The following is a 12110-nucleotide window of genomic DNA, read 5'->3' on the forward strand; positions in this document are numbered from 1 at the left end:
CAGGGGATGTGGCTTGTTTAAACTGTCCCTGCCCTGTACTGCTAGAGGCCCAAGGTGTTACTACCAGTCGCTTTGTTAAAAGTTTCAACTTCAACTTTCCTGTATCCCACAGAAATTAAAATAGGAATTGGTAAATGAACTGTGTACTCACAGTTTGACCGCAGACTCTGCCTTTCCTCTAGCAGGGTCACAATGGTACAGGAAAGGCCAGGCATGGTGGGGTGCATGGCAACCCCATTAGGGCAATGCAGAAAAAGGGATCAGGAGTTCAAAATCAGTCTGGCCTTCATAGCAAGTTTCAGGCCAGCCTGGGATAACGGAGATCCCCATTTTTCATAATTGCGATCCCTCCCAAACATAAAACCAATTATGTAGAAAAGATTAAAGAGAAGCTAGAAAATATACACATTAACTGAGACGGTAACTTATCCAGTCTGTAGGGGAAGGGTACTTGGGTCCCAGGCTGTCCTCTATTAACAGAATTTTAAAGGATCTTTTATTTACCTTGTAACATTTTCATACATATAAATGAGATCTCTTGATGATATTTATTTTTAACTCTCTTTCCCACTCCCCCAATCACCTTCAACATATCCTCTCCCTCTTCATGGCTCCTCCTCCTTTTTGTAATTCACTGAATCTAATTAGTGATGCTTGTTAGGATGTTGATAGATCTTGGCTTGATACTGTGTAGGTCATCATTGCTACAGAATGTTCATCAGTACTATGGCCACCTCATGGCCAGAAGTCAGCATCTCATAACACTCATCTTGATCTTCTGGTTGTTACATTTTTAAAAAACTTTAAAAATATTTATTAGCTTTTAGTTTATGTGTGTACATCATGTATGCATGGTTGCCCATAGAGGCTGGAAGGGGGATTCCTGGAGCTAGAGTGAAGGTGCTTGTGAGCCACCTGATATGAGTGCTCAGCTGGGAACTGAACTCCAGTCCTCTGGAAGAGCATCGTGGGATCTCTCCACTCCATGGATCTTACACTCTTTCCCTTCCCTCTCCTTGATGTTCCCTGAGCGTTGAGGGTGGGGGTGGGGAGGCTGAGACAGATGCTTCATTTAATGTTGTACACTCACGGGTCACTTATTCTCAGCTCGCGGACTAGTTGTGAGTCTCTGCACTAAGTGCTGCTCACTGCAGAAGAAGCACCTGTGGCCAAGGTTGAGAGAAGCATGAATCTGTGGGCAAACCCCAACATTTAAAAGGCAGTCTGATAACATGATCAGTTAGCAAAACAGCAGAAGGTCCCTGACAGTCCTGTAGCACGTGGGAATTGACACAGAGCAATGCCACTGATAACTTTTCTCCTACAGCAGCCTGCATAGCAGCTTTTGACACTATGCAAACTAGCCAGCGGGAGGGAAGTTTTCATGTCAGTTCCAACTTGATTTTCTATGTCTTGTGAAACCAACTTGTTAGAAGTTTTAAAACTGTGTAGAAGAAAATGGTGAGTATTAAAGACTGGCATTTTTAATGAACCAGACCAGGTAGCTCTTTGTCTCCAGATTAGTTTCCTCAATGTAGGGTGGGATGCTTTTGGTATCTTTGCTTGGGAGGGCAGCTTCAACTCCCAACTCCCAAGATCCAGTTAAGCACACTAACTTAGAAAGTGAACAAGAGTGATGTTTTGTAGCTGAGGGGAGGGCATGTGCCTCCTGCCCTTACCATATATCCTCTTCAGATGCGGATTTATGCCCAGTTCCCATCTATGTCAGAGCCATCACCCCCTCCCCATAGCATACAACCAGTGAGTTTTATTTCTCTATACCACAGATAGTAGCTCTGAATGAATGAGGGGATCAAGTACGTTGGTCAAGGACATTTTTGCCCCTCAGCCTGCTGAGTGGTTGGCCAAAACAGTGTTCTTAGCTTACAAGATCCCTGTCTTTGTGCTTTGGGTCAGCATGGGTACAGGGCAGAACTTATCTTCTAAGCGGGTTGTTTCACTGTGTGCCGACAGGCCAGTGGAAAGGAGACTAGAGCTATGGCACACTCTCTGCTCTGATAAGAACCAGGAAGGACGCTTCTGGAAGACTATGCATCTCTATGGGGTTCTAAGCTCACACTGCCTCTTGGTAGCTACAGCCACACCCCTCTTAAGTAGACTATGGGCGGGTCCAAACAGGAGGAGAGCTGCTCAGAGCACTTGGAGCTTGAGCGCTTCTGGGAGCCGCAAGCCTATGTGGACGACGCAGTGAAGGCCAAGGGATATCCATCTCCTCTCCTTCAGTACAGTTCCGAATGTTCACCAAGGCTGTCCGGACCTTGCCTTCCTTCCGTCTTGGCCCTTCCTCTGCTCCCCATAGGCCCCGCCCCTCCTCCCACCTCCAGTCTCACGCACACTCACTCGCTCCTTTCTACACAACCCCGCCTTCTTCCCCGCCTCTGGCCCCGCCCCGCCCGCCTCTGCTAAGGCGCCTAAGGCCAGGTCTCTGGAGGACCCTGAGCTAGCCATGGCGTTCCCTGGCCCGCGGGTGCTGGTGGTGGGCAGCGGCATCGCGGGGCTGGGCGCTGCGCAGAAGCTCTGCAGCCACCGGGCTGCTCCACACCTGCGGGTTCTGGAGGCCACCGCCGGCGCCGGGGGCCGCATCCGTTCGGAACGCTGCTTCGGTAACCGCTCCTTGGTCGACCCCAGACCCCATCCGGTTCCTACTGAGCCAAGAAGCCTTCCTTTTTTGGCTCCCGGAGTAAAGGAACACACCCCCGTTCACTGAGCCTGGAAAGTCAACTGCCTAAAGTTAGGAGAGTACTCTCTAGGGAAGGCAACCTAGGGTCCCGCAGTTGCTTTGCTCAGCTTTGGGGTTCCTCGGGTTTCCCCTTAAGTGAAGGAAGCCTGTACAGGCTGTCTCGCCCCTCCCCATGAGTTCCCGAAATCTGGTCTGACCAAGCCATGCCTTTAGGAACCACTTGACCCTGAGGGACAGGACCCTTGGTCCTGGTATACAAGGGGACCATGTGACTCTCAAGGTGTTCCTAGAGTATGCTTGCGAAAGGGTGGGGCTGCTTTTTCTGGGGAGAGGGCCTCCAGGTAGCATTTCCTGTGCCCTCCTAGGTGGTGTAGTGGAGTTGGGTGCACACTGGATTCATGGGCCCTCCCAGGACAATCCTGTCTTCCGGCTGGCTGCGGAATTCGGGCTCCTGGGGGAGAAAGAATTATCGGAAGAGAACCAGCTTGTGGATACAGGAGGGCACGTGGCCCTGCCCTCCATGATCTGGTCCAGCTCTGGAACAAGTGTGAGCCTGGAGCTGATGACAGAGATGGCCCGTCTGTTCTATGGACTGATAGAGCGGACCCGAGAATTCCTGAATGAATCTGAAACCCCAATGGCCAGTGTTGGAGAGTTCCTGAAGAAGGAGATAAGTCAGCAGGTGGCTAGCTGGACCGAGGATGACGAGGACACCAGAAAGCGCAAGCTGGCTATCCTGAATACCTTCTTCAACATAGAGTGTTGTGTGAGCGGCACCCACAGCATGGACCTGGTGGCTCTTGCACCGTTCGGGGAGTATACAGTGCTGCCTGGGCTGGATTGCATCTTGGCTGGGTATGGGCCATAGCCCTGCCAGCTCTGTCCCTACTGTCCAGGCAGAGGCACTAGACTGGAGAAAGGAGGGAAAAGGGGAGAGAGGAGGAGGCTTGGAGTGGGCAGGTGAGGGCACTGCCCTCCCCATTCAGAGGGATTGGTTTCTCTTTCTCCTAGTTGTGTTTAAGCAAAGAATGGTCTAGGGAATTGAGGAGGAAGTATCTTGTATGCTCATTTCTTCTGATGTCCTAGGGTAGCTCCTGTGCCAGGTGTTACTCAAGGGTCTTCAAGTGCAGAGAAGCCAGGCAGGCTCCTTCCCTATGGCAGGCAGGCTTGTGCTTGCTTCTAGGAACAAAGACATTGATTGGGCGGGGCTGGTCTCCTATACCTCCCACCCACACCCCTAACATCAGGCCCAAGGCTTCTGTCTAGGAGATAGGATTTGTGATGCAGGAAGTGTGCAAACCTGGGGCTGGTGTGGTGGTGGGGAGCTCCGGTTCTCATGGGAACCAGTCAGTGTTGTGTTCACTGACTTATGGGACCCTCATTAGTCGGGAGGCAGATGTTAATGGTTCTGTGTTTTAAGGGGTTGCCTCTCTTTCTGGCTCTGAGCGATGCTCCTCTGGATGCTGGTGGCATCTTGGGTGGCTTATTTCTGCCAGTTCCCCTTCCAGGGCCTGCTTCACGGACACATCAACTTCTGTCTCTCCTAGTGGCTACCAAGGACTTACCGACCGAATACTGGCTTCCTTGCCCAAGGATACGATCGTTTTTGACAAGCCGGTGAAGACCATTCACTGGAATGGGTCCTTCCAGGAAGCTGCTTTTCCAGGGGAAACCTTCCCCGTATTGGTGGAGTGTGAAGATGGTGCCCGCCTGCCTGCACATCATGTCATTGTCACAGTGCCATTAGGTAGAACTCACTTATCCTGATTAAGCTGCCTGTCTATATCCCTATCCCAGGCATCACAGGCCTCTGGTTCTTCTCCTTCTTTGGCTCTGGATATTTACTGAGCTGCTGAGTTCATGTTTTCATGCTAAGGATCATCTCCAGGTGAATGAAAGTACTCCACCATAATTTGTGGCAGTTGTAGCTGTCCTGCCTCAGCTGGAGTCACCGTGCTGCCTTGCCTGGCTGATACTGTCTTGTATAGAGAAGCCATTATTAATAAATGCTGGTGGGAACTCGGTAGTTCTTACTTCCCTGTTTCACATGGTGTTGCATGAAAATTTCAAAGTGCTTATGTGGCTACATTTTCGTAGATTGCAGGAGTGGCTTGTTCTTGAAGATCTAGATAGAATGACTTTTCTTCCCATGCCCTGTGTATGCGGGAACTGTCTCTGTCATGTGCCTGGGTATGGCCCTGCAGGCTTCCTGTTGTACTGATTTTCTTCCTTCCTTTTTTAAACTTTAATTTGTCTTTTGAGACAGAGTCTCACTATGTAGGCCTGAATGGCTTGGAACTCACTGTGTAAACCAAGCTTGTGTCAAACTCAGAGATCCACCTGTTTATGCCTCCTAAGTGCTGGGATTCAAGGCCTTCTTGCTTTCGTACTGGCTTCAAGCAAATGTTCTCTCCTCTGGGTTGTCTTTGTTGTTTGTCTGACTGTGGGCTGTTTTTCTTTTTTCTTTTTTTTCCCTACTTAGACTTATCTAAGTGTATTCAGTGGCAGAGTGTTTGCATGGATGAAGCCCTGGGTTCAATTTCTAGTAAAGAGCAAGACAAGCTTCCTGGTGAAATCTGTGTGGTGGCTACCACAGACTGCCCCTGAGTAGTGTGACTGGCAGTTAGAGATAGAAAGTCAGGAGTGAGCTGTTCCTCAGAGTCCTACTTAACTGTCCCTCTGTGACCAGGGAGTCTGTAGTTTCCCTCCAATATGGTAGCAGTCAACCTTGAGTCCTGATTGCCAGGTCCAGCCTTTGGAATTTGTCTCCAGGTACCCAAATGAATGTATGGGATGTTTAGAAGCACTTTTCTCTATACAATCAGGACAGATTACTGTTGATGTAGATTCTAGTTAAAACTGAATTTATTTATTTACTTATTTCTTCTTCTTCTTCTTCTTCCTCCTCCTCCTCCTCCTCTTCCTCCTCTTCCTCCTCTTCCTCCTCTTCCTCTTCCTTTTATCATGTAGCTCCTGCTGTCCTGGACTCATTATGTAGACCAGGCTGGCTTTGAACTCAGAGAACCATGCCTGTCACTGCCTCCTGTGTGTTGAGATTAAAGACATGCATCACAAGACCTGTCTTAAACTACATCCTGTTCTGAATTGCAGGTTTTCTTAAAGAACATCAAGATACCTTTTTTGAGCCACCACTGCCTGCCAAAAAAGCAGAAGCCATCAAAAAACTAGGCTTTGGTACCAACAACAAAATCTTCTTGGAGTTTGAGGAGCCCTTCTGGGAGCCCGACTGCCAGTTCATCCAGGTGGTGTGGGAAGATACATCACCCTTACAGGACACAGCCCTCTCACTCCAAGACACCTGGTTCAAGAAACTCATTGGATTTTTGGTCCAGCCTCCTTTTGAGTATGTATGCATCCAGGAGCTCTAGGGAAGCACCTGCTGGCTCACTAGTGTAGTCTGTTGGAGGACTCAGCTGTGTATAGTTCATTGCCGGGTATTTCTGAGTGTTTGATTGGAGGAGGGGCATGTGCTCCTGAAGTGTTGGTTTCAGATATCCTGGCTCCCTGAGAGACAAATGGAGGCCCAGAATGTACTTTTGGACTCCAGGGATGTGTGTGTGTGTGTGTGTGTGTGGTATTAAAACTTGGTATTTGAAGTATGGATCTGTCTATACCTGTAGAAATAGTACGTAGATGGGAGCTAAAGCGCCTCCTACATAATGGAAGTAGAGACCCTCAGTTGGCCAGGCATAGTGATCCACTCCTAATAGTAGGTAAGCTGAGGCAGGAAGAACATGTGTTTGAATATGTCAGACTCTATCTAAAATGGACAGACAGACCTACAGATGAAGGTCTCAACTAGTGGCTCAGCCATCCTATAAAGGAGTGTACTTTTTCTAGGTACTAATTCTAGGTATTATGTGTCCCCAGGCATAGCCTAGGACAAGGACTGATGTCTGATAATATCAGAACACACTGAACTGTTGTCATGTGCAGGAAGGGAGTCCACATTCCACTTAGAGATCTGGCAAGAAAGGGCCCTGTTCTTAGCCTAAAAAGACTAGGATGGGTGGCAGCAGGAGCCCACAGCTGCAGAGCAGCCTTCCACCCGGGAGGAAAGGAGAGAGGGAGTTATTTCCACAGGAGCTCAACTGACTTTCAAGATGCAAACAGACCATGCTGCAATTGTCTGTTCTTCAATAGGAACTTAGACTCTGGGTCCCAGTAGCGTTGAAAAACTACATTTTTTGAAAAATTACATCAATTTTATTCTCTTTTCTGTAACTACCTCTCTTTTTCCTCCTCCTTTTTCTTCTTCACAAGGTGTGTTATGTGGCTGCTTTCTCTGTATGTGTGTCTGAGAGCCACATGCCTGCAGAGCTTCAGAAGCGGAGAGCAGGTGTCGGATCCTTTGGAACTCCAGGTCGGGAGGTCTGTTAGCTGCCACGTGGGTGCTGGAAACTGAACCCTGGTCCTCTGGAAGGGAAGTCAGTATTTCTTTACCACGAGCTTTCTCTTCTGCTCCATTATTTTCTTTTCCTAATCCTGTATCTGTGTGGATAAAGATCAATATAAATGAGTGCAGAAGTAGCTAAGACTCCCGTGTATTCTCCTTAGCCAATTATCAATGAGAGTCATGGGCAAGCAAAACCCTGCCACCTTTTAAATTCAGTTTGAGAAAATATGCTTGTCTCTTCCCGTCTTTGTGTATGCATGTGTGTATGTGTGTGTGCTTACTAACTGTGTGGGAGGTCAGAGAAGGGTCTCAGGGATCTTCCTCTATCACTCTGCACCCTAATTTTTGAGGCAGGGTTTCTCACTGAACCAGTAGCTCATTCACTGACTTTCACCTCTCTGTAATTGGGGTCATTCAGAAATGTTGGTTCATGCGGTAATGTCAAAAGTTAAATTTATCAATATCACCTCTGATGTCAGAAAACTCTGTCAGTATCGTGAAGCTGTTACACTGATGGCAACAGATACAATTTTGCTGAAATTCTGCTTTTTGCTCGAGAGCGTAAATTTCATTGTTATTAATACATACTATGCACTTTTTTTTCCTGAGAAAATATCTGCTCAGTACCATGGTTGCCTAGGTGTCCTTGTAGGTAAGGAAGGTGTGTGTGAAGGAAGCAGCTCCAGACTCGAAGACAGCACACCAAAAACCTTTATACCTCTTCCCGTTTCTTCACAGACATGGAAAAATGCACTCGATGGCCAAAATTTAATAAAATCAATAACTTTTTTTTTTTTTAAAGATTTTATGTATGTGAGCACACTGTAACTATCTTCAGACACACCAGAAGAGGACATCAGATCCTATTACAGATGGTTGTGAGCCACCACATGGGTGCTGGGAATTGAACTCAGGACCTCTGGAAGAGCAGTCAATGCTCTTAACCACTGAACCATCTCTCCAGCTCCCCAAATCAGTAACTTTACTATTTCATTAAGGATCTTATCAAGTGAAATCAGCATCCCCGCTGCCCCCCGTGTGCATGGTGGTGAAGAACAGGAAGCCTACTGGTCTGGCTTGTTGGCACCTCCACCCTCTGAGGGACAGTTTCCTGCTCTGCTCTTGCACATTTGGTACTAGTGACAGGGTGGAAACGGCACAGGCTGCTTTAGGGTTGTGAAAATAGCCGGATACTTCGAGAGCTAAGACGCTAGGAGAGCTCTGGGGGCCTGTGGCGGCCCTGGCATAGTGTTTGTGTGGCCAGCAGACCGATTTCCCATCTTATGCTTATATAGGTCTTCACATGTGCTCTGTGGGTTTATTGCTGGGCTGGAGTCGGAGTTTATGGAGACTCTGTCAGATGAAGAAGTGCTTCTGTCTCTAACCCAAGTACTCCGGAGAGTGACAGGTACTCCACTATTTATATGTATATATATATATATATATATGTATATATATATATATATATGTGTGTGTGTATGTATATATATGTATATATATTTTTTCCGTATTCCTCATTTTTTATTTTATTTTTATATACTATTTGTTTATTTTATATATACAAGTACTTATCTGCATGTACACCTCCATGCCAGAAAAGGGCATCTATCATATTATAGATGTTTGTGAGCCACCATGTGGTCGCTGGGAATTGAACTCAGGACCTCTGGAAGAGCAGTCTGTGCTCTTAACCGCTGAGCCATCTCTCCAGCCCCCAGCTATATATCTTATTGGCCAATCTCTAAAAAGGAAGTAAACTTGTAGCAGAGAAGAAGGAATTCCTCTTTGCACATCTCCAAGACAACTTTCTTCCTGGGCACTGGGCAAGCCATGGTTTGCAAATACTTTGTAATTTTATTTTCTAAAATCTTTCTGCCCAAAATAAATGCAGTTGTCGTCCCTAGTCAGGTGCCTTCAGGAGAGGAAACTTACAGGAGGCATCTCACGGTGGCATCTCACGGTGTTGCTTGTTGGCACCAGCTGTCCCTGTGTAGTGCTGGAGAGCAGCTAAGACAGGATGCCTCTTAGGAAAACAAGCACTGGCTTGTTACCATATCTCTGTGTTTCAGGAAACCCACAGTTGCCAGCAGCCAAGAGCATGCGAAGGTCTCAGTGGCACAGTGCCCCATACACCCGGGGTTCCTACAGCTATGTGGCTGTGGGCAGCACTGGCGATGACCTAGATCTGATGGCTCAGCCCCTCCCTGAAGATGGAACTGGCACCCAGGTATAGTGGCCTGTCTTGGTGTGGGGCACCGGGGATCCTGCTGCTCATTAAGGCCTAAAGGTGATGTGGTGTGAGTGATGGGTGGGGCTGGGATCTCACAGACACAGAGCCAGTTTCTTTTGAAAATAGGAGTAACTTCAAGTTGACTGTGCTGGCGTCGCTCACAGTCTCAGCACTCGGGAGGCTGAGGCAGGATGACTGTTTAAGAGTCCACAGACAGCCCGGTCTATTGAACAAGTTGGGGGGGGGGGCAACCAAGGCTAATAAGACTATGTCTCAACAAATTCGGACCCAAACTAAGCACTTAAAATGTGTTATGCCTATCAGAATTACATGGCTTGGCTTAAGGAATTGTATGGTGCTGACTACAGAAATAAAATGAAACAAAAGTAGCCGGCAGGAAGGCCCAAGTTCTCCCAGACTATGTTTCCAGCGGTTCCCTTTTTTTTCTTTTTCTTTTTCTTTTTTTTTTGCATTGGGGCTGCCCTGAGCGAGCACATCAGGCAAGCATGCTACCACCTGATTCTAGTATCAAAAGTCTAGGTGGGCCAGGGGGCTCATGCATCTGTAATCCCAGCTAAAAAGATCACTACAGATTTTAGGCTAGCCTGGTTTATGAAATGAGAGCCAGTCCTGCCAGAACCACATACTGAGACCAGTTTCAAAATGATTTAGTTCTGGAGACCATCAGCTGTAGAGAAGCGGGTAGAGCAGTGGGTGCTGTCCCCTTCCTCTGCCCACTACCTCTACCCTCTACCACAGTGGGCAGAACCCACCCACTCTCCCTTAACTTGCTGAGTAGTTATCCCTGTAGATTGTTCAGTGCGTATCTCCAAGACAGCCACTCAGTATTACCCGGTATTCACTGTTCCGTTGGCCAGGTGGCTCACGGTCCCTGTTAGCTTGCTTTTTGTCTCACCACTTTTAGTTGTAGGCAGGGACTTCCATCTGTGATGTATTAGGTTTAGCTGCAGTCTCCCATGGTAGTTTAGTAACTCTTCTGATTGTGGTTCAGGGACCACCTGGGTGTTTCTTAGTATTCACACCTGCCTGGCACGGGCAGCGATAGCTTCTGCCCATTTGTAGATGCCCATGGATGGGCAGGGGCTCTGTTGTCTGTGTGTATCTCCACAGCTGTCCCACTTGCATCCCTGTTCTAACTGGGCCTTTTCCTGCAGTTCCAGGTACTCTTTGCTGGGGAAGCCACACATCGGACATTTTATTCTACCACACATGGGGCCCTCCTGTCTGGATGGAGAGAAGCTGATCGCCTCATTAGTCTGTGGGACTCACAGGTGGAGCAGTCACGGCCCAGGCTGTGAGTGCCTGCTGCTCTGTTCCACCACTCGGGCTGACCAAGCTCTCAGTTTGGTTTGAGGTTTGGGGATCTTACTAGTAGCTTTAATTTTGGGAAAGTGGTTTTGTTTCTCTTATCTGTTGGAGTCTGGCTTGGTCTGATCATGGATGCCCCATTAAGTGTTGTACACATAAAGCAGTTAACATTGCCCGTGTGTAGAGTACTTCTCATTTTTTAAAAAAGATTTATTTATGTATTATGTGTTAAGTACACTGTAGCTGTCTTCAGACACTCCAGAAGACGGTGTCAGATCTTGTTATGGATGGTTGTGAACCACCATGTGGTTGTTGGGATTTGAACTCAGGACCTTTGGAAGAGCAGTCAGTGCTTTTAACCACTGAGCCATCTCTGCAGCCCTAGAGTACTTCTCATAGTGCATCCAGTTCTCAACCTGTCCCACCCAGTCCAGGTCCTGTCTCTGCCCCTTCTATCCCTAGTCCATGGCTTTTCCTCTCTGGGTTCTTTGGGCCTTAGGGCCCATGGGTGCCCTTTGTCCTGTTATTGGAGGCATTCCCAGGGTTCCCACAGCTGTTGTCCAGGACTATGGCTAATGAATCTTCCTTTGATCATTAAGGGATCGGTGTCAGGTGCCCTAGACTGGTAGGCTAAACTGTCCTGTAGAACTGAGAAGACTGTGTGAGGCAAGGAGATGACACATCCTATCCTGACCTGGCTTGGGGACTTGGGAGAAGGTGAAGAATAAAAAGGCTTAAAGACTATTGGGGGGGGGGGTAGGTTGGCCAAACACAGGGAGGGTGTGGTGAATGAGAGAATATGGAGTAAGGGTGCTGGGGAGCCAGGTGTGTGTGGTAGGTGTGAGGAGTGTGCTAGGTAGGTCAGGCTCTTGGATATTTTTGTAGTCTGGTCTCATTGTCGTCACAGCAGCTACAGAGGACAGGTCTGTTGCTCCTGGTTACAGAGGAGACAGGACATTTAGACTATTAACTTCCTCATGTTGTAGCTGTCACAGGGCTTACACATCTCCTCTGGAGATGGTTGAGGCTGGAGAGGTTGGTACAGCCAGCCTATCTAGTGAGATATTGTCTCAAAAGGGTGGAGCTCCAGAGGGAGCTCAAGGAGTTTGCAGAGTTTGTCCCAGCTTGTCTCATCCTTGCACAGCATGGTACTGTCACAAGCCCCAGGTTTGGCATGGCTGAGGGCAAGCCCTCCTGCTTGTATTTGTTATGTTTACACTTTTGAAACAGCTCTAGGCTTGCTTCTGTACAGTCCAGTCCAGCTCTCTGCTTGGCTACTCATGCTTCAGGTCTTTAAGGCTTGCCCTAGCCCCATCCCAGCAGTTTGTCATGAAGCATGTTATATCATAAGGACACTTCCTGCTTTAATGTCACCAGGCTGCCCTTGCAACACCATGGAAGAAAGCCAGTACAGGTTTTTACTGTAGTCTGCA

The 12110-nt window shown here is 47.9% G+C and overlaps 1 protein-coding gene across 1 annotated transcript; it reads left to right on the plus strand.

Annotated features, from left to right (window-relative positions):
• The first annotated feature begins 2418 nt into the window (after window positions 1-2418).
• On the plus strand, window positions 2419-10850 carry Paox (polyamine oxidase). Its single transcript, XM_021167504.2, has 7 exons — window positions 2419-2624; window positions 3067-3556; window positions 4249-4448; window positions 5813-6065; window positions 8414-8526; window positions 9188-9345; window positions 10524-10850. The coding sequence occupies exons 1-7, from the start codon at window positions 2468-2470 to the stop codon at window positions 10665-10667; spliced, it is 1515 nt and encodes a 504-aa protein (XP_021023163.1). The 5' UTR covers window positions 2419-2467; the 3' UTR covers window positions 10668-10850.
• The last annotated feature ends 1260 nt before the right edge of the window (window positions 10851-12110 follow it).

The sequence above is a fragment of the Mus caroli genome, chromosome 7 (assembly GCF_900094665.2).
Source record: "Mus caroli chromosome 7, CAROLI_EIJ_v1.1, whole genome shotgun sequence".
In the NCBI taxonomy this organism is placed as follows: domain Eukaryota; kingdom Metazoa; phylum Chordata; class Mammalia; order Rodentia; family Muridae; genus Mus; species Mus caroli.